The following is a 22448-nucleotide window of genomic DNA, read 5'->3' as shown; positions in this document are numbered from 1 at the left end:
AAAGTTAAGTTAGTAAAATTCAACCCAAATAAATGTGGGTAGAGAGTGGTGGTAACATACTGTATGGTCAACTTTTGATGACCGCAGTGACCAGGCTTATTGATGCAGATAACGGAAAGCCTTACTGTAACTGATCTAGTTTCTCAATGCTTGTGACCAATACAAAGAATGGACAGGCAGCTAGCTTAACAACCCTGTCCCCAGTGATGGTGTGACAGGCAGAAAGAAATCTTCCCAAGGGTGTAGGGTCGTCCTTGACCTCTGGCATCAGGGCATATCTATAACCCAGGTGAAGAATTCAGCACATTTTCCCCATCTTACTAAATAACAGTGGTAAAGTTAGAGTAATCAATTAAATTGGTAAAAATCTTTTGGCTTAACATTATTATTGTCTTTTTTTACAGCTGATATGGGCTTTGCCCGATTATTTAATTCACCTTTGAAGCCTTTAGCAGATTTGGATCCAGTAGTCGTAACATTCTGGTACCGAGCCCCAGAATTACTTCTTGGAGCGAGACATTATACCAAAGCTATTGGTGAGTAGAATTAAAATTCCATGACATTTTAAAAGTGGCTTTGTTATTGTAAAATATACATATTTCTATACATTAAGTCAAATAAAACAGAAAATTATAAAAGTAAGAATAAAAACTACCCTAAAAGTCCACTACCTAGAAACACCATTATTAGCATTAGGAATGTATTATTATAGGCATCTGTCTCTGATAGATAAATAGATATTTTAAAACTTTTTAAATATATGGGATCATACTATGTATTCTAAATAAAAATGTATTTTAGATTTTACTTGAAAAGAGAAAATAAGCACAGTAAAATTTCTAAACCATTAAACTTCAGACAAAGGTTTCCTTCACCAAAAGAAACATTTACTTCTAAAAGATCCCCTTGGAGTTAAGGGGAAAAAATTACAGAAAAAAGTAGAAGTTTAGGATACCTAATTCACTTTTCAATTTTTGATTGATTACCTCCCTACTCTGAAGAATTGGAAATTAGTACTCTTCTACTTCTTCCCCACCAACCTCTCAATTTATAAGCTATGTTAGAAATATTGTTGTCATTATTATGATTATTATTACTACTTTGTTGATGTTTACGACATTTATTTTCTATTTACAAACCGTAATTCTCACAGTTTATACTCAGATTATATATTGTAACACATTCAGTGTCAACTACCACAGACCTTTTACCACATGTTTCCCATTACTGACATCTTTGCCTCATTTTATTTCATGGAATTTTATCATCGCGTACTTTTCTTATGTGCTTTTCTTTTCTTATTCCCTTTGTTGTATGTCTTCACTGCTTACCTAACTTGTTCTGTGTTCTCTAGAATGGCGTTGAGCCTGCTTTTGTTGTTCTTGGTTACCTCCATCCTGAAGTCTTCTGTGCTGTGCTGTATTCTGGATTTTCATCCTGGCTTTTCTTTTTTTTTAATTCCTCTGAGTTGGATATATTTCCTTCTGGGCTTTATTATTTATTATAGCATATTTTCAGCTTGCTTTGGAAGGGTGTCTTGGAGGTAAATTTTTTAGTTCTTGTATTTCTGAAAAATGCCTGTGTCTTACTGTATCATGCAGTTTGGCCAGGTTTAAAATTCTAAGTATAAAATAACTTTCCCTCAGTATTTGATGATGCTCTTCCATTGTCTTGTAGCTTCAGTGTTGCTAATGAAGATTCATGCCAGTCTTGTACTCATTCCTCGGTGGATTACGTGGGTGGTTTTCCTTTCTGAAAACAAATAGGATTTCTTATCCTTATATTTCACAGTAATGTGCTGGCCACTTGGTAGGCACATTCAGTCTGAAGTTCATATCCCACATCCCGTGTCTGTGGAAAACTCTTAAACTAGTCTTTGATTCCCTCCTCTCTGTTTTCTGTGTCTCTCTTCCCTAAGCTGAGTGTGGGCAGATTTTGGATTCCTGAATTTGATCCTTTATACCACTTTTCTTATGTTTTTCTGCCTTTGTCTTTTTCTCTAAGAACCCCTTCTTATTCTCTATTAGTTTTATGTATTATTTTATGGAGAAAAAAGCATTTCAGCTATCTGTGAGGATGGTGATAACAGTGCTTTTTAATTCTTTGTAATTTGCTGTATTCCTAGAATTATTATGTGTTTTCTTTATAGACTCTCTTTTTATTTGCATGTCTTGGTCTCTTCCTTCCATGTGGCAAGTGTTCTACCACTATTTGTTGACCCTCAATTGTCTCTTCATATTTAAGAATCAGCTTACAGAAAAGTGCTTGGGAACTTTGTGTACATAGATCATAGGGCTCCTTGACTGCAGATTTCAGGATGATCTAGCAGAGAACTACTGTGAATGGGGGGGGATCCCCAAGTGCTAGCACACACAAGACTTTGTCCTGAGGCCATTCAGATTCTTTAAGGGAAGAGTCTTCCAACTTTGGGCCCTAGTTTTATATACCTGGTAGCTCCAGGGCAGCGGATGGGAGCAGGGGAAGGAGAATCAACTATTCAAAACACAGTCTTTGGGGGGGAAAAAAAATACAGACTTTGTAGCTGGTCCTCTAAGGACAGAATCTTCCCAGAGTTGTACAGGACAATCTTGCTTCACACTCAGCAATAATACTGTGGCCTGGGGCCTTTTCTGAGCTGTTCCATCTGCCTTCCATCTTCCCAAAGTAAAGTGTTCTTATGTATCTCTGCCTAGATCAGGTCTTCATATGGCCAGTCCTTTTTCATTCAGATCTTAGTCAAAACACTACCTCTTCAGAGAAAACCTCAGCGATCACACAGTCTAAAGTAGTCATCCTGCCTTTCCCATCCCACTTCCATCTTACTGCCTTAATAGCATTGAATAGTATCTAAAATCCACTAAAATAGATAGACCTTGCCTAGCTGGTCATCCTAGTAAGCCAGTGCCTACATGGTACACAGTGAGAACTCAGTACTCTTTGTTGAATGAATGAATGAATGATTCTTGTCCCCAGTGATCTCCGCCTGTTCTTTTTATTACTATGGATGTATGCCTTTCTTAATTTGCTGCCATTTCAGTGTATACTCAAGAAGGGAAAAGAAGAGATACTTGTGATCATTCTCCCATATTAATCTTGAACCCAACAGGTCTTTCTTCAGAAAATCTTTATGTTCACTAATCTTCATAATTGCTTTGAGATCACATTTCATTTTATAGAAGAGTAAAGGTAGATAAAGTTAAGTCAGTTAGATATAGGACTTCTCTGTACTATCTTTGTGACTTTTCTACAAATCTAAAATTACTCAAATAATACACTTATTTTTTAAAAAGCCAATTAGAAGGAAAAGTAAAAATTATTGAAGCTAGTCCTGTTTTTGAGTACATATTATTATCTACACATACATTTGGTTATCTTTTTTATAAGTATATTCTAAGTGCTTAGAATATAAACTAATATGATGCATAGCTATTTTTTCCACCTAGGAAATGAATATTTAAAAGCAGTGTTACTTTTGATTAGACATATTAACAGACTACACAGATCAGGAAGTGATTGCCTGATCTTAGCTGTTATCAACTGAAAACTTGAGACTTTGAATTGATTTAAATTAAGTAAAAAATATAGCATCACTGTAGCTTGTGACTCTGACTTACAATTTATTATCTTTTTCTCAAGAGACCTATATTTTATTGTGAACATTGTAGTCTGTATAACCTGTTATTATTCACTAGGACAGTCTGTAGTCTGGCAGTTTTGATGCAGGGCTGTTTGTCACAAAGCTAAACTACCAGCAGTTAGGTAGATTCCCTTGTTCAAATGGCTTCATAATTTGCGAAAGAGAAGGCCTTTCTTCATATTTTTCCTTTCTTCCTCCTTCTCATCATCCAGATTTATTGGATAACTGTTAGGTAAACTTTTTAAAACTTAAGAGAAAGCAAAATATATGCAAATCGTAGTCTTAGCTTTGTCACTCAGGGTGGGGGTGTGTGTGTGTGTGTGCGTGAGCGTGCACCCTTATGCAAAGCATTTAGTTCTTTAGCCTCATTTTTGAAAGTGGAAATTAGACTAAATCATCTCTGAGGTCCCCTTCAACTCCAAAAGTTCTGTGACCTCGGATAAAACAGTTGCTTCTGAGGTAGGAAGATTACAGAGGGAACTAACTGGGGTGCAGATGATTGAAACCAAGGTCCAGCCAGACCCTCTGCGGTGGTGATCCCCACCCCATGTACACCTGACTTGGCCAAGAGCAATCTTGGAAAATACTTTTATGAAGACATTGGCTCAAAAATGTTACAATATGGATATCCTTCAAATTACTTTTTTTTTTGAGGGAGAGAAATTGTACATAAACCATTTTTACTGTAAATTTTTAAAAATAGAATAAATGAATAAAAATGAAACCTCTTCCTTGATTCCAGTCTCTCCCACACAATCCCATTCCACCTATTACTTATGTAAGTAGCCTGAGGGTCCATTAAAGTACAAATTCGCCACACCACAGTGAAAGCTACTTACCAAGAACTTGCCTAGAATTTTTACTTCCCTGTCAGATAGTTGTAGTTTGAGCAGCTAATAGAAGAACTTTTGTAGTTGAATGCACAGATTACTTATTCAGTAGTTCATTTTAATGGCATCATTTGGAAGGGTGAAATCTGCTAGTGAAGTGTGGTGGGTTATGTTAAACCAAAGGCTGCTAAGAAGCAGCTAAAGAGCACAGGGGAAAATGTTCCCATCCTCTATTACAGACAGATTTTTGTGCTGCTGTCTTTTATTCTCTTATACAAAACTGCAAGCTGAGTCATTAAACCAAAGAGAGTAAATAATAGGTTAGTAAACATTGTACTCCCAGTGACAAAGTTTAATTCAGTTTTGTGTGTTTTGGGGTTTTGTTTGATTGACTTCATGGAGAAGGCTGAAAGAGGAGATTCAGTCTTTAATTAATCATCACTAAAGCAGTCTCTTAAAGTTTTACCTAAGTATGGACTTCTAAACTCAGATGTTTGTTCTCAAATAACTGAATGCCCACTAATTATGTGGAATTCTATTAAGTGGGAAATATGCTATAATATAGGGAGAAGGAGAATTTACTCTTTTATTGAGGTAGAAACTTGCTATTAATACATCTGTTGATTAATACATTATTTAACAAGCTCCCCCCCCCCATTTGGGTCTACATAGCATGCTAATTGCTATCTACTTTGCCTAGTTAGCTCAATAGCTACACAAAGCATCCCAGATTTTGAGAAGTAGATGAGATTTATATGTTTTTACTTTGAAAAGTCTTTCTAGAAGGAAGTAGGCAGGTAGGTGAACAGGAAAGGACTTTTCCATGAACTTGGCACATTCTGAAAATAAAAAAAAAAAGGCAAGATAGAAAGGAGAGACTTATGTACACAGATTTAGAAATTTGTCTGAAATAATAACTTGCTTAGCTAACTTAACTTCATGATTCATGTCTGGATCAAGTTTTTGAAGAAAGGAAGGATGATGAGATTGCCAAAAGGTAAGAGATGATAGAAAAGGTACAGGGAAAGAGTTTATGAGGGTCGGGTTAAGCAAGGTTAAATAAACTATTTCTATACTACTTTCTGACCTTTTATTTTAGAAGCAATGTCACTTTAAGGATAGCTGCACCGCTTACTTACCTCTCATCTTCCTTTACATGTTAGTTTTCTTTAGTATTTTTCATAGCTAACCAGAATGGGTTGTTATGGTGTCTTTTGGATGCTATGAGTATAGTTTTAAACATGCAAATTGACCCATTGGCCCTTTTGGTGATGTTTCTAAGCTTGCCTATCTTCTCTTTGATTAAGATTACCATAAGTCAAGTTATCATATGGGGTACATATATAAAAAGAATAATCACAAAATAATTTTTCTGTTTACTTTCTGATACTAAAAACAAAATAGCTTGGCTGGTATCTCTTCATACTTTTCTCTGTGGTGGTATTGGCTAACTTGGTGCTCTGATGTGGTTGAAAATGGAGACACAGACAGTGTCCATTTTAAAAATCCCTTGCTTGTAGTTAGGGTGTATAGTCTTAATAAAGAGATGATTAACTTCTTACTCTGAAATATATAAAAGGGATAATTATTCCAATTAAATATTCCAATTTTAGATTTTAGGAATTCTGAGTTATTTTATAAATTAACATTTTTTCCTCATTTCAATTTTTGTGACAATTATTAACATACCTGGACAATTGGCTTTAATAAAATATGGTTTTTATTTTTCCTTCTATAGTTATTTATATTTACCACAGGTATTGGTTAGATCAGTCAAAAACCACCGATTGAGTGTCCGCTGCGTGCACACCATTGTACTTAGCGTAGAGAAGTTAACTTTGCCGGTTTAGGGCTTTGTTAAAGTAGGAACTGAATAATTTCAGTTTTAAATTCTGAAATGGCATGTAGATCTCTCCTCTATTAATAACAGTTCTAGTCAATAAAAGTTTAATATGAATGAAAGTTAGCTTATATCTTAAAGTGAATGAAAGGAATTTGTTGTACTAGAGAGGAATCCATTTTGCCTGGCTTTTATAAGTAATCCTAGTGAATTTATACCCTTTATACCTATCTCAAAGGTAGTATTTTGCTCCCTATTTTCTTGTCCTTATTAAATTGCAAAATCTGACACCACTGTAGCATAAAGAAATACTTTGAACAAAAACTGTTCAAGTAGAAGTGCAGTTTCATTCGAATATTTGAGGTCAGGCATTGTCTTTCTTCTGTTGGAATAACATCTTGCTAACTGGTGCTAGCATGTGAGGGTAATTATTAGACTTTGCCAATTAGCAAGTACGTAAACTAGATAAAGAAAAAATATTTTTACCTCAAAAAATTGTGCTGATTATTTTTGGCAAGTATGCCCAATTTCAAAAGCTATTTGGGTTTTCTGTTTTTGTTTTATTTTTTGTTTAATTTTGTTTGTTTGTGGTTCCTGTGCTCCATATGCAGCTTTATATGTATTTCACAGATAAGGTAATGTTTGAAGCATTTAAAAATTGCCAAAAATTTAGATAATAAACTTGATTTGAACTTGGAATGAAGCCACTGGGTGGAATGGAGGTGTAATAGGGAATGAAAAATTGGGGTGGGTCGGGTGGGAATATATATTTACAAACAATATTCCATGGTATTTTTAATGATAATTGCTTTAGGAATTAATATGACTTATTAGGAAAAGAAAAGAAAGGAAAAAAAACACTCCCCACCAAGATAAAAATGCATTTTCTTTTGGAAAGAACCACTTTATTTTCCTCCTTTCTTTTTCTTTTTTCCTTTCTTTTTTTTTGTTTTCTTTTTTTTTTTTTCCTTTTGTTTTAAAGATATTTGGGCTATAGGGTGTATATTTGCAGAACTACTAACGTCAGAACCAATATTTCACTGTCGACAAGAGGACATCAAAACTAGTAATCCTTATCACCATGACCAGCTGGACAGAATATTCAATGTAATGGGATTTCCTGCAGGTACACATTATGTTTTTGTTTTTGTTTTTAAATCACTGTTGTTTGAACTTAGATATCTTCATTGGAAAGGTGTATATCTTCAGCTGATGAAAGCTACTCTAACTCAATTCTTTATATTTATGACTTGCATTAATCAAAGATCCTTAGAAATAGCAAAATTTATAGAGTTCACATATTAGCATAAAGATATTTATGGGTTTTCTGAATTTGAGGAGTATATTTTTGTTTCATTTTATTTTTCTGTTTTGTTTTGTTTAATATTTGAAATGATAAAATATTTGCAGTATCTGTATTAAAAGGTGCCTTTAGTTCTTACCAGGGGAAACTATAAATAAAATTCAGTAGTATATATTTTTGTCTGGAAGCACGTATAATAATGCCATTACTTCGGATTTAAATACAAATTTTGAACATTATTTATATTTAGGGCACTGTACAGAATCACATTATATTGAATAATAGAATTTTTTACCCTATAACCCTTGCCAGTAAGAACATTCTTTTAAGTGTTGTGTTAGAAGAGCAACCTTGCCTGCACCGACTGGCAGCAGGGAGAAAGTTGTTTAGGTGTCTCATCACAGGCTTAGACCCCTCAGTTTTTCTGCTATATCCCCATCCCTTGTTATGCCATAGCATGGTAGTTTATCAGTCACTAAAAACTCTGCCCAGAGCTCTAGAATAATGAAATTTTGCTTTAAAAACCTACGTAATATTAGCTGGTCAGGTATTTATTAGAAATTGTTTCTTATTAGGAATTTTTCTTAGGTCAGGGTGACTCAAGAATAATACCTGGGAGTTATAATTTCACATTCCCTTGTAGGACTATTAACACAGATACTACCTTTCTGCAGAATTGGTCAACGGGTCTTTGAAGAATGCTTCTTTGTGATGAGAATTTTATTTATTCCCTAAAATTTGAGTACCCGCCATGTACCAGGCACTGTGTTATGCATAAAATAATGTCTATATAACAGGCATGATTCTTGCCGCCTTGGAGTTTATATTGTACTACTCTAAGTAGAATGTTTAAATAATAGCTATGGTTTGAGTAGATGGAGAAGAATGGCCTTTTCTTCCCACTTCTGAATGTGTCCACCATTTCTAAGGCCCGAGAGAAAGGAACATGGCTTGCAAGGGGGTGGTAGTGGGGGGTGGCCTCTGCAGGAGATGACTCTTACTGTGTAGTTCAACAGTTAGGGGAGGCTCAGCTTATAAGAAAGTTGAAAATGTGCAAAAGAATGAGAGTCCGTGATAAGTTCTTGAAAATTAGTGACATGGTTTATGTTATATTTTAGAAAGATTAGTATGGTTGTGGTAGGTAAAAATCAATTAAAGAGAGGTGACTGAAGTTAGGGAAGCCCGCTGTTTGCTTGTATAGCAGTATTCCAGGTGTAAAGTGATTAAAAGGTTGGAGAATAAAGGACAAGTACAGAATTTTTTATATGTAATTGAGGGAAAAGTAAAAGATTATCTCAAGATGTGTAGCTTGAGAAATTGACAAAATAGAGAAATTGGAGCAAAGAAATAATTAAGGAGAAAATCCCATATAGGAGTTTAAAGTATGTATTTAGTTGACTTTACAGTGTGGTATGTTTGGAGGCTAGGTTGCGCATATCTGCATAAGTAAGTTGAAGGCAAATGTCTAAATGCCATTTAAAAGCTAAGGCTGCACTGAAGCTACCTGTTGTAGTACTGCAGCCAGGAGCCTTGCAGGACGAGCCCATTGACAGCGATGAAGAAAACTAGCCTAGCCATCTAGCATGTATTGTTTGAGCAACGGAAACGTTTTCTACCTAATGTAAATAGCTGGGGTTGTTTTTGTTAATGTTACTGAAACTAGCCAAGCCACCAGCTGAGTTATTTGCATAGTAGTTATAGCCTGCCCTGTTCTATTCCAGACAGTTGTTGCTGCTTACATTGATTGCTGCTGTAAAGCAGTGTATTTAATAAAGTGAACATAAGGAGGGCCATGTATTAAAAAAAAAAAAAAATGCATCTTACAGCTATGGAGGGCAAAGATAATCCATTTGTCATTGAAGAGACTGGTTACTGATTTAACCAAGAAATTGGGTGGAAAGGGGGAAAAAGTGGTTTTACAAACAGAAATAGAAATATTTATTAATAACTTACTCCTCTCTACTTACAGAAATTGAGGTAACCTAAAGTAAATTACATAGAAAGTAAGCACTAAAAGATAAACTTTTAGAGATCTAATGCTATACAAGGGATGAGAATTGTATTTATAGGTCAAGATAAGATGTTTACTATAGCTAGTCATTTATTTGAGGTCTGTGCTTTCATGGAGGTTCAAAGTATATAGGACATGTGATGAAAATTGAGGTAACTTTTATTAAAATTCTTGAGAATAGGAACCTAGACAACATAAAATTTTATCAATGTATTTCACAGATAAAGATTGGGAAGATATAAAAAAGATGCCTGAACATTCAACATTAATGAAAGATTTCAGAAGAAATACGTAAGTTGGAAAGAAAGTAGACCCTTTGTTGATTTTTGCTTTTCCGGAATCCTCAGTATAAGATTGAATACTCAACAGAATACTGAACATAAGCTTATTCTAATAAATAATTTTACTTATTTATTTAATAAATATTTTATCTTTTAAGATGTTTAAATGATAGAAAGAAGGTAAACAGCTAATTTTAGCAGCTGATTTGGATATGAGAAAAAAAACTCTTCCCATATTTATTACTTTCTGGAAGCGAGCATCCTGGAAAGGGCCATAGCTGAAGCAGTAAGAGACTGAAATAAGCAACCTTGCTAGCCCATCACCTGCCCACCCACCTGGGTTGTGTAGTCATTTTAAGCAAGTTTTAATAGAGAAGAAGAAATATTTCATTTATTTACAAAGCAAGATCAGAGCATTGGGAGAGGACAGTTTATAGGCCTATAACAAATTTTAACAAATTTTAAAATTTATTTTAAACTTACTAGTAAGGCTGAATTAAACATTTGACCCATATGTTATTTAAAAGAATTGTTGAGATAACAATCTTATTAAAAAATGCTATTCAGTATATTTTATTTATGAAATTATCTTGTGTTTACTCGGTGATATCCATTCATAAGTGACTAGCGTGAATATTGAATGAAATATGAAATTGAGCTAATGCTATGCCGATTATGCCATTTTCAATATATATTACTTACTGGTTGTGATTAAAATAATTGTTTGGAAAAACTTCAGCCAATGTAAAATTAACCTCAAAATCTAATACAGATATTTCATAGTATTTCTCTTTCAGGTATACCAACTGCAGCCTTATCAAGTATATGGAAAAACATAAAGTTAAACCAGATAGTAAAGCATTCCACTTGGTAAGCTTTAGAGAACAATAATAAATTTTTTTCCCCTGATTAGCTAACCAGAGGTTTGTGGGGATCAGTGATGGTGTGCATTATTTGCTTTTTCTGGAAGAATATGAGAGATGCAATATTTAGTTCTGTATAATGGAAAAATAGTTTGACCTAGAATCCAAATGAATCCATGCGCTGTTGTAATTTATGACATTATATTCAACTTGCCAACTTAAATTTGTTTATAATAAAATTTCCACTTTTACATCATAACAATTAAAAATGATTTTCAGTTCTATGGGTTTTTTTGAAGTTATATAACATACAAAGGGCAAATTTCGGGGAGAGGGTTGTATTGTATTTGGCTTAAAATTTTTTTAATCCTTTATTCCCAATATTTTTAAATGGGTTCATTAAATGGGAATTTTTTGTCTTACAAGTATTATATTTTCCTTTATTATAGTAGCAGGCCACTTGCAAACATTTCTTCTATTTCTGCTTTTTCTGTCTACTGCTTCTGCTTCTATACCTTCTATTTATTTTTATATCATGTCATATGTCATATATTTCATATCTTATCAGCAACTTAGAAAGCAGGGCCTAAACTATCTTACTGCCACACAATATATTATTATCCAAATAATTATTTCTTATAACGTACTTACAACAGGACCTATCAAATAGGAAGGTAAGTTAGATCCTTTAAAATTATAGACTTATTTATTCTAACAAAATAACAATAATAGTGGTAGACCGAAAGTACAATTCAGGGGATTTGCTCTTACTTACCTCAACTGGCTGCTATTCAGTGTAGTCTAAAGTGACTCTCACAACCATCACCACTAAAATTCCAAAGATATACTTCCCTCACAGCTTAGTTGCTTGTTTTTACTGCAGTGACCTATCTTGTGTGGGCCCATCTGAAAGCTCTAATGTAACTCCATTAAAACTGTTGAGCATTTTAAATGGCAAATCCATGCTTTTCCTTTCAACTCTAAAAATAAAGTTGTGCTTCCACTGAAATATCAGATCATCAAAATTAAATTTAAATCTCACCATCCGAGCGTTTCCTCTGTATTTTTAAATATTTTATGTCCTCTGTCCTTTGATTGTGTCATCTCCCATCAAGTCTCAACACATCTGTTGGTTTTCAAATGTGGTCCTAGTCCACAGCATCAGAGTCACCTGGGAACTTGGTAGAAAGGCCACTCATCGGACTCCTTCCCAGATATCCCAGTCAGAGCTCTGGGAGTGGGGCCTAGCAGTCTGCTTTCAGAAGTGCTCCAGGGGCAATTCTGATGTAGTCTAAGTCTGGAAACCACCTCATTAGATCAAAGAGGATAAGCTGAGAGACCACTATTTAGATAAGCTCTTAAATCACCTACTAAAATCAAATGTTCTAAAATAAATAAATTAAAATAAAGTCATCAAATTTTCTAGTTCATAAAGTCTTAAGTAAACTATGTTTTAACCAAAAAATACTGAATTTTCACATTAGTGTGACATTTCTGTAGGCAGCAAAATAATTAATAATAAATAATAATGGCAGCTAACACATAGTGTTTTCTTTGTGTCAGGTACCGTTAGAATTGCTTTCCATATATTATCTCATTTAATTCTGAAAACAAACTTGTGGTGGTAGGCGCTATTTTTAATCTCCATTTGACAAATGAGGTTACAAAGAGATTGAGCAACTTGTCCAAACTTGTCCAAAGTCAATCAGCTAATAAATGTCAAGTCAAGACTTAAACCCAAGTGGTATCCTTTGAGTCTCCATTTATAACCCCTCTGTACTTTACAAGTTCCGTATCAAGCACCGTATTTATTTAAACTAGGATAGCACTGGCCAGGAGAGCTTTCTCTGATGATCTGTGCTGTTCAGTAGGGAGCTTCTAGCCACATGTGGCTATTGAGCTCTAGAAATGCACCTGATACAACTGAGAAATTGATTTTTTAAGTTTAATTTGGTTTTAGTTAATTTGGTTTTAAATCTAAATAGCCACATGGGGCTAGTGTATTATTTGTGTTATAGTAATTTTCCCCTTAATAGAAAAGAAATAGACAATACAAGATTTTAGTCCTGTTCTAAATTGGACAAAGTAATTTGCATAATGTAGATATTGGTTTAGAGTAAGAAGTAAGTTTAGTTACCTCTTATAGGAGAACCAAGTAAGATCATGATTATTAGAATGACTAAATGTGAATTGCTACATTAAATGTAATAATCAAGTTTTTCTGTATTAATTTGGGGGAATAAATACCCTTCAAATTGTGGTGTTTTCATCAAAAAACATGTACGTCCCACATGTGGCCAAGGATATAACTATGAGAAGTAATGCAGTAATGTTGTTATGATTTATGGTTTCAGCTTCAGAAGTTGCTTACCATGGACCCAATAAAGCGAATTACCTCAGAACAGGCTATGCAGGATCCCTATTTCTTAGAAGATCCACTTCCTACATCAGAGTAAGTGATGAATTTATTAACTCACCATCATGGTAGAATATTTTGGAGCATGCTTGTTTGAGTTGTCAACTCCAGGTTGCCCCTCCTCTTACATGGGAACCCAGGGAAATCCCAATGACAAGCAAAAAATGAGCTCTGATGACTGAGATATCATTTCGGGCTTTTACAGTTAAGAGGCACGCCTGTTCATGTCTTGCTTTATGGAGCATTGCCTACTTTAGTTTCAGTGGTGTGCTGGTTACTCAGTGGCTGGTTGATGAGGCATGCTGTAGCTCACTCAGACTCACTGAGATTGCCCACTGCTTGCAGTTACAGTTTTATGTTCCATTGGCAAATCCCATTCCCAAATAAGTTGTTCCCTGTGCCATCTTTTATATGTAGAGAGAAGAGTAAAAAAAAAATTGTGTTTGAATAGTGACATTTCCGCTGGAATCTATATTTGGGTTGTAATAATAAAAGAGTAAGGCTGGGATAAAAGAAAGTTGAGTCATATTCAATGATTATTGATTATTTTTATACAATGAAAAGCCCTTCCATGACCTGCTATAATGTCACTGATTAGAAGAAAAGATTCATCTTGTCACAGTTGCGTGAAAGGTGCTTATTTTACAAATACGGAAACAAAGTCCCTCTTAAAAGAATAAAATGAAGCATCTAAAATATTGATTGGCATATCAGAAATCTTTCTTTTTTCTTGTGAGCAGTGTTTTTGCCGGTTGTCAAATCCCTTACCCAAAACGAGAATTTTTAACAGAAGAAGAACCTGATGACAAAGGAGACAAAGTAAGTATTAAAGTACATTTGGCTGCTGCTTGTTTTATTCAGTGCTACTGTAACAGTTTCTTGTTTGTGTTTGGTTCTCCTTCTGAGTTGAACTTTATTTTTCTGTTTAACCAATTGAGAAGAACCAGCAGCAGCAGCAGGGCAATAACCATACTAATGGAACTGGTCACCCAGGGAATCAAGACAGCAGTCATACACAGGGACCCCCGTTGAAAAAAGTGAGAGTTGTTCCTCCTACCACTACCTCAGGTGGACTAATCATGACCTCAGACTATCAGGTATTTCCAGTTTATTTTGTACTGACTTGCCGTATCAGTATTTGTATGTGGGTTTGTGACCTTTGGAAATGCAGCATAACTAAGAAAATGCTGACCTTTATGTACCTGGGGAAATACATTGACGTGAGTGTTATTGACATGGAAAAGTACTGACTGTGGTACGGTACAGGGTACCTACTGACTTTTGAACTAGACAGACCTGGAATGATCGAACTTAAATTATGTCATTTATTAACTGTGTGACCTTGGACAAATAATATAACATTTCCTGGCTTTAGTTTTTCATCCGTAAAATGACACTAGCCAAGTCTTACTTGTAGTTGTTATAAGAGTAGATGTAATAAATCCTAGCACCTGACTTGTGGTAGGAGCTCAATCAATGCTGTGTATTGTTTTGAAACAACAGTATACCAAGCATGATTAAGAACACAGGCTTTCAGGGTCACCTGGGTGGCTCAGTTGGTTAAGCATTTGCATTTGGCTCAGGGTCCTGGGATCAAATTCTGCACTGGGGTTCCTGCTCAGTGGGGACTTTGCTTCTCCCTCTCCCTCTGCATCCCCCCTTCTTGTTTTTGCTCTCTCTCTCTCTCAAATAAATAAATAAAATCTTTAAAAAAAAGAAAAAGAACACAGGCTTTCAGATCCCAGCCCAGCTGCTGACTTTGGGTATCTTTGAGTAAGTAATTCAGATGTTCAGTTTTCTCTTTTGTAGAAGTGGATGATGGCAAGTGTGAGATGGTAGCAAGGATTAAATGAGAGGACATACGCTAAGACACAGCGGCTAGCCTGCTGTAGTGCTTAATAGATGTTACCACTTTTATCACTTTTATTATCATTTACCATCGTTAAAATTCTTAGTAGCAGTCATAGTACACAGTAAGCACTTCTTAAGTGTTGGTGGTGGTGCTTGTGATGACTGTAATAATAAGAGCTTTTTGGGTGCTTACTATGCCAGCTTTTATACTAAGCATGAAATCTACATTTTTTCCTTTTATCATTATGGTAACTCTATGAGGGAAGGGTTATCACTGTCATTTCAGAGATGCTCAGACAGATTAAATAACTTCCACGTGTTCGCCTACCGAGCTGGGGGCCGACTCAGGACACAGGCTTAGATCTGACAACCAGGGCTTCTCCGTTGCCTGCTTGTGGATCCCATCGTGTGGCATCATCAGTTTCTTTGCAGAAAGAACGCTTGGAAAATCATATACCCCCTCCCTGCTTATTCTAATCATATTGCCAACTCACTTGGATCTCAGTGTAGGAAGGACACTGAAAACCTGACCAATTAGAGTTATTTACCTACTGAAAGAGAAAAGGAGACCTCACTAAACTCATAAGGTTCCCAGAGCCTGCTATGACCCTTCAGAAATGAGATCTTAACTCTTTGCTTTGGTTGAGAGGTCCCATCTACCAAACCTTGGAAATTCTTGTCTGCCTAGGTAGTAACTCTCTTCCAGGAAACTAAACAAGGAAATCAAGGACAGACATCTCCGGGAGTTGATATTTGTTCCAGCATCTTTTCCTCCCCATCCGGATGGGAAGAGTGCATCCCTCTCGGCTCAAGAATGTGTTTGCACACTCAAGCGATGGCATGCTTAGAATGAAGCAGAGCGGTGCTCAGAGCTTTGCTACTGAAACCAGGAAAATCGCTGTGCTTCTTGTTTTCTCGATGTTATCATTGTGGTTGGTTTTTGTAGTGACTGTAATTTCATGTGTCCACTCTTTTTAAAATGTTATTTTGCTAGGGTTGACAGAATTTAGAATTACATGATTTATTGAATGTGCTGTGAAAGAAGAAAGTAGTAAATTATGATTAATCAGTTATCATGTTTGTCTTGTGAGATAATAAGAGAGAGAGAGGTGCAGGAATGGGAATAACAATATAACAGATCAAAATCATAGGACTCTAAACTCTTTCACTGTTCTTTCCCTTTGTGCTCTTTTTAGAATTGAGAATACCATTCTTCTTACATTTCTATAATTATAAACTTACTTTTGTATACAACTTGTTGCAGAAAATAAGATTCATTAAAGGGCATAAAAATATTTAATGCCAAAGAAAATGATTCTGCGGTACCTTTTCTTGTCCTGTTCGTTTTTATTCTTTAGTCACATGTGTGCTAGAAGGCTTCTGTTGAAGAATCTAGCATGTAAATTAGCTTTGAATTTCTTAGTGTATATATCATTAAGTTCATGTATAAACATCTCAAGCAAATTAATTATTACTTATCAGGTAGTTACAGAACAGCTTAAAAGGGGGTTACTGCTACAGAAAAACAATGAACTGCACAGCATAGTAATGAGACTCAGCTTAATATTATTTACTGGCAATACTTCTGACCTTAGTTGATAGTAAAAGATTTGGGGGTTTTGTCGTTTTCATTCTAAAGCTAGTACATGGCACAAGACTTTTAAATTCTTACTGCCTGGAAATAAATGACATTGCAAACCTAAGCCTCACTGGCTTGGGGTGGAGCCAACTCTTAGAAACACCTGACTCTCATTTCTCGCTCATTCTTCTTTTGCAGCGTTCCAATCCACATGCTGCCTATCCCAACCCTGGACCAAGCACATCACAGCCACAGAGCAGCATGGGATACTCAACTACCTCCCAGCAGCCTCCACAGTACTCACATCAGACACACCGGTACTGAGCTGCCCTGGAATGTTGTCAATGCACTGTTGCTAGCGCTGCAGGACTGACGGTGCAGCTCTCTGCGGGAACCTGGTATGGGCCATGGGAATGTACTGTACACCCACATCCTCAAACTGTCCAGTAGCCAAGTTCCACCACTTTTCACAGACCGGGGTAGTGGCTTCCAAGTTGTACCTATTTTGGAGTTAGACTTGAAAGAAAGTGCTAGCACAGTTTGTGTTGTGGTTTGCTACTTCCATAGTTTACTTGACATGGTTCAGACTGACCAATGCATTTTTTTCAGTGACAGTCTGTAGCAGTTGAAGCTGTGAAATGTGCTAGGGGCGAGCATTTGTCGTTGTATGTGGTGAATTCTTTCAGTGTAACAACATTATCTGACCAATAGTACACACACACACAAAAAGTTTAACTGGTACTTGAAACATACAGTATATGTTAACTCAACAAAATAACCAAGACTCAAAGTGAGATTATTTTGGTACACCTTTCATTTTAGTGTCTTATCAGTGGGTTGATTCATTTTCTACATTAATCAGTGTTTTTCGACCAAGACTATTGCTTGGGTTTTTTTGAAAGTACAAAAGCCACATAGTTTTTCCAGAAAGGTTTCAAAACTCCCAAAGATTAATTTCCAACTTATAAGTTTGTTTTTATTTTCAATCTATGACTTGACTGGTATTAAAGCTGCTATTTGATAGTAATTAAATATGTTGTCATTGATATAAACCTGTTTGGTTCGGCAAACAAACTGAAATGATTGTCATAGACAGTGTTTTATTTTTCCTGTTGGTGTTGCTGATTAGTGAGCATGCTTTAAGATGAAAAAAGCATGAATGATAACTTCCTCTGAAAGGTGCGGCATCCGATTCTGATATTTTGTCCTGATTTTAAAGCTGGTTGGTGTAGTGCTATTAAAATTTTGTTCAGTTAATTTTCCTTTTTAAAACTTGTTCGCACGTTGTTTAGGGTGCCCTTACTTCAGCAAAGGAGAAGGAGTAGGAGAGCCTTAGAATTTTTGAGGAAAAAAAAAAAACCTATAACATACAATGTACTGTATCAAACTATTTTACATGAATGACACAAGTATTCTGAATTTAAAAAAAAATTGAACATTGTTAAAAACAAGGTGTTATGTAATAAATTTATTTTTCATAAATCAAAATATGGAGTCGGCTCTATTTTTATATACACAAAGGTGTTTTATTTTAAAGCATGCCATAACAAGTGGCCTCTAAATAAATCTCTTAAGTTGTTTTCCTTAATGATGTCTATATAGTCTGCCTCCAGAGTGGAGTGGAGTCATGACTGATTTAGATAGGAATTCTTTGCTCTGTTGCTCTTAGCACTATAATAGAAGATGTGGACTAGACACCTTTCTAATTGAAAGAATTATGATGAGTCTTCCATTTCTAGTATAAGGCCTAATTCTGTATTATGCTGAGAACAGTTTGTTTTAGCCCAAATAATTATTTCTCCTCCCTCCTTCAGCACAAAACACAGAAGATAAAAAAAGCTAATGTAGCTTTTTCTTTAAAATTCAGTTCATTCCTATAAAAAAAAAATTCTAAAACATTTGAAGAACTGAGGAATTCCAATCCTGATAGGCCTGACTGTAGCAGTAAAGGTCATTTAGGAGCTGGATCTGCGTTTCCATGTTCTGTCTCCCCTCCGCAGCTCCTCCACACAGCTCTTCTTACCATAGAGCTCCGTCCTCAGCACCTTCAGGAGCTCCCCCCTGGTTAGGGAGTCATGTCTTCTTGTTTCCCTCCACTCGAAGTGCCTTCTGTTTTTCCTCCCTGCCTTTGATGCTGTGGCTTCCAGCCTTCGTGGGCATGAAAATCATCTGCGGTTTGTTTTCTCTGGATCTCATCCCAGAGGTTGGTTCGGGGGGGTGGAGAGGGACATGGAATGCTCATTTTTAACAAGCTCCTCAGTTGGTTCTGATGTGGGAGTCTGAGGAATACACAGGAAGAACACCTCCAAGCCGGTCTAAAGATTGAGCAAACAATAGCAGTTCAGTCCGTGGCTTAGAGAGAGGGCTGCCCTGTTGACAACCCACCTTCTTCTGCGTAAATCAAAAAGCAAAACCCATTATACCAAGTTCCACTCTAAATGTTTGGTTTCTTTTTAACTCCTAGGGCTCAGCTCTCAGATTTTTAAATTTCTTTATCAACCCCCCGTTCTCAGAGTGATCCTGTCCAGTCTTGAGGAGTTCAACATGTTGATGACTATCGAATTTACATATCCACACTATTTCATATACAGTTCCAGATTCAGGTATTTAATTGCATCTGTGACGCATAGACAAATAACATACTCAGACACACACCAAACATCATCCTCTAGCGCACTCCTTGGCTTTATTTCTCTACATTGCACCCATCACATCTATTTGACTATTTTCTGTCTCTTCCCTATAGAATGGAAGTTCCATGGGCGGAGCCTTGTTCCACCTCAGCCTCTCCTCTTTGCACTTGCCCCCAGGTGATCTCACCCAAGCTCCGGACATGGGTAGGCTGATGGTTCCCACATTTCCTCTCCAGACCTACCTGCTGTATCTGGCTCATTACTATAGATGGTCTCTAGATTGAAGACATCCACAGCAGACTCCTGGCTCCACCATCCACCCCACTCCTTTTACAGACTTAACCATCTCACTGACTAGGAACCCCTCCCTCCCAGTCATCCAAGCCACACAGAAACTTTGGTACCATCCCCTCTCACACACGCTACATCCGTTCCATATGCAAACCTTGGGTGCTTTTCCTTTCTATCCCCACTCGAACTGCCCTCGCTACGTTTACTGCGCCACCCTGTGCCAAACCACAGCCACCTCTTCCCTAGACTCTTACACAAGCTTCCTCCCTGTTTCCACCCTAAACTCCCTCAGCTTCCTCCGTACGCACACAGCAGCCTGAGTGACGCTTTTAACACAGCTCATGCCCCTCCTCCGCTCTCATCCCTCCAGTGCTTCTGGCTCAGTGAAAGCCAGGCGAGTGTCTGCACATGGTGGCCTCACATGTCTTATGACTGTCTTCTGCTACCCTTCATGTGCTTCACTCCAGAGGCACTGCTGTCCTTCACTGTTCCTCAAGCCTACCAAGTACGTCTTGTCTCACATCTCCGGCTCTTCCATCTGCATCTGTCTCCTGCTCTCGCCAGCTAGTTCTGGGCTCACTCCCTCACTTCCTCAGGCCTGCTCAGGTCTTATCTTAGAGAAGCTTTCCTTTCCACTCTGAAATAGCAGCCTGTTCCCTACCTCCCCACCCTAACTGCATTCCCTATCCCCTTCACCCTGCTTCATCTCCCCCGCCCCAGCACTGACCCCACTAACTTACACTTGCTTGTTGTTTCTCCCCACCCTACCAGAAGATAAACTCCACAAAGGCAGCCTTTTTTCATTGAGATGTAATTGACATGTAACATTGTGTTTGTTTGAGGGGTAAGAGGTGTTGATTGGGTACGCTTAGACATTTCAACATGATTACCACCACAGTTAGCTGACACCTCCAGGCAGGCTTTTTATGTACTACAATAATCCCAGCAACTGGAAGAGGGCCTGCCACACTATAGTGCTTATAAATATTTACTGAGTGAATAAATGAGTGCATTAGTGACTTTGTATTTGGATGTCAAATAGTATCTCAAACCCAGCATATCCAAAAGAGAACTTTTAATTTTCTCTCCCTAGCCACCATATAGCTTCCTAATTGGTGCCTGGCTCCCACTTGTGCTTCCACTCACACCATTCTGTAGCCTGCCTTCCACATAGCACTAATCCTTTCTCTTCAGAACAGTGATCACTACTTGGCATTTTTATACATATAGGAGTTTTTTTGTTTGTATTTGTTTATTGTCTCTCTCCCCCGTGGAGGTAAGGACTTTGTCATCCTTTTAAAGAATAAACTAGAATGATCATTGTACATGCTCTTAATCCTTCAATGGCTTCCCATCACACTTAGAATAAAGTCAGAATTTCTCAACATTGAAATATTCCAGTTTGTTAGCTTCCTCTCCATTCTCATTTACTCTCTCTCCCCATTGATTACTCCAATTACTTTAGACTCCTTCGTTTTCCTTGCTGTGCCTTCACTTAGCATTATACCCTCCATGTTGTTGAAATGGCAAGATTTCATTCGTTTTTATGGCTGAGTAATATTCCTCTGTGAGTGTGTGCGCGTGTGTGTGTGCGTGTGTGTGTAGTGTCACATCTGTATCCATTCATCTATCCGTGAGTACTTGGGCTGCTTCCATACTTTGGCTATTGTAAATAATGCTGCAATAAAAGTGTATGTGTCTTTTCAAATTAGTGTTTTCTTATTCTTTGGGTAAATACCCAGTAGTGGAATTGCTGAATCATATAGTAATTATATTTTTAACTTTTTGAGGAATCTCCATACTGTTTTCTTCAGTGGCTGCACCAGTTTGCGTTCCCTCCAACAGTATTGGAGGGTTTCTTTTCCTCCACATCCTTGCCAACACTTGCTTCTTGTATTTTTTATTTCAGCCATTCTGACAGGTGTAAGGTGATACCCCATTGTGGTTTTGTTTTGCATTTCCGTGATGATGAGTGATGTTGAACACCTTTTCGTTTGTTGACTATCCGGATGTCTTCTTTAGAGACATGTCTATTTATCTCTACTGCCCATTTTTTAATTGGATTATTTGTTTTGGGGGTATTGAGTTGTAACTGTCCTTTGTATATTTTGGACACTAGCCCTTTTTTGGATATGTCTTTTGCAAGTGTATTTTCTCGTTCTGCAGGTTGCCCTTAGTTTTGCTGATTGTTTCCTTTTTATTTTGGTGTAGTCCCAATAGTTCATTTTTGTTTTTGTATTCCTTGCCTCGGGAGACGTATCTAGAAAAATGTTGCTATGGCTGGTGTCAGAGAAATTACTGCCTGTGTTCTCTTCTAGGACTTTTATAGTTTCAGATCTCACATTTAGGTCTTTAATCCATTTTAAGTTTATTTTTGTATATAGTGTAAGGAAGTGGTCCAGTTTCATTCTTTTGCATGTAGCTGTCCAGTTTTCCCAACATCATTTGTTAGAGAGACTGCCTTTTCTCATTGCATATGCTTGCCTCCTTTGTCAAAGATTAATTGACCATATAAGCATGGGTTTATTTCGGGGGTCTCTATTCTGTTCCATTGACCTATGTGTCTCTCTTTGTGCTAGTAGTATACTGTCTTGATTTGTATAGCCTTGTAGTATATCTTAAAATCTGAGATTGTAATACCTCCAGCTTTGTTCTTTTTCAAGACTGCTTTGGCTATTTGGGGTCTTTGGTGTTTCCATACAAATTTTAGGATTATTCTAGTTCTGGAAAAATGCTATTGGTGTTTTGATAGGGATTGCACTAAATCTGTAGATTGCTTTGGGTAGTATGCACATTTTAACAGTAGTGGTTCTTTCAGTCCATGAGGGAATGTCTTTCCATATGTTTATGTCTCCAATTTCTTTCATCAGTGTTTTATAGTTTTTGGAATACAGGTCTTTCACCTTGTTGGTT

At 36.7% G+C, this 22448-nt stretch overlaps 1 protein-coding gene across 3 annotated transcripts in view; it reads left to right on the top strand.

The window, feature by feature from the left end:
• Nucleotides 1-18099, top strand: part of CDK8 (cyclin dependent kinase 8) — a 119129-nt gene extending 101030 nt beyond the window's left edge. For 2 of the 3 annotated variants that reach the window (XM_026493027.4, XM_044381703.3), the window contains exons 6-13: nucleotides 405-536; nucleotides 7290-7433; nucleotides 9843-9912; nucleotides 10700-10772; nucleotides 13120-13217; nucleotides 13922-14000; nucleotides 14120-14278; nucleotides 16810-18099. In XM_026493027.4, the coding sequence (XP_026348812.1) occupies nucleotides 405-536; nucleotides 7290-7433; nucleotides 9843-9912; nucleotides 10700-10772; nucleotides 13120-13217; nucleotides 13922-14000; nucleotides 14120-14278; nucleotides 16810-16935 (881 nt within the window). In that variant the 3' untranslated portion in view covers nucleotides 16936-18099. The remainder of the gene's footprint in view (nucleotides 1-404; nucleotides 537-7289; nucleotides 7434-9842; nucleotides 9913-10699; nucleotides 10773-13119; nucleotides 13218-13921; nucleotides 14001-14119; nucleotides 14279-16809) is intronic. The other variant, XM_026493028.4, reaches the window with a different exon arrangement.
• Nucleotides 18100-22448: the final 4349 nt, after the last annotated feature.

Source organism: Ursus arctos, unplaced genomic scaffold (genome assembly GCF_023065955.2).
Source record: "Ursus arctos isolate Adak ecotype North America unplaced genomic scaffold, UrsArc2.0 scaffold_10, whole genome shotgun sequence".
NCBI classification, from domain to species: Eukaryota; Metazoa; Chordata; class Mammalia; order Carnivora; family Ursidae; genus Ursus; species Ursus arctos.
This window is presented reverse-complemented; position numbering and strand designations above follow the sequence as displayed.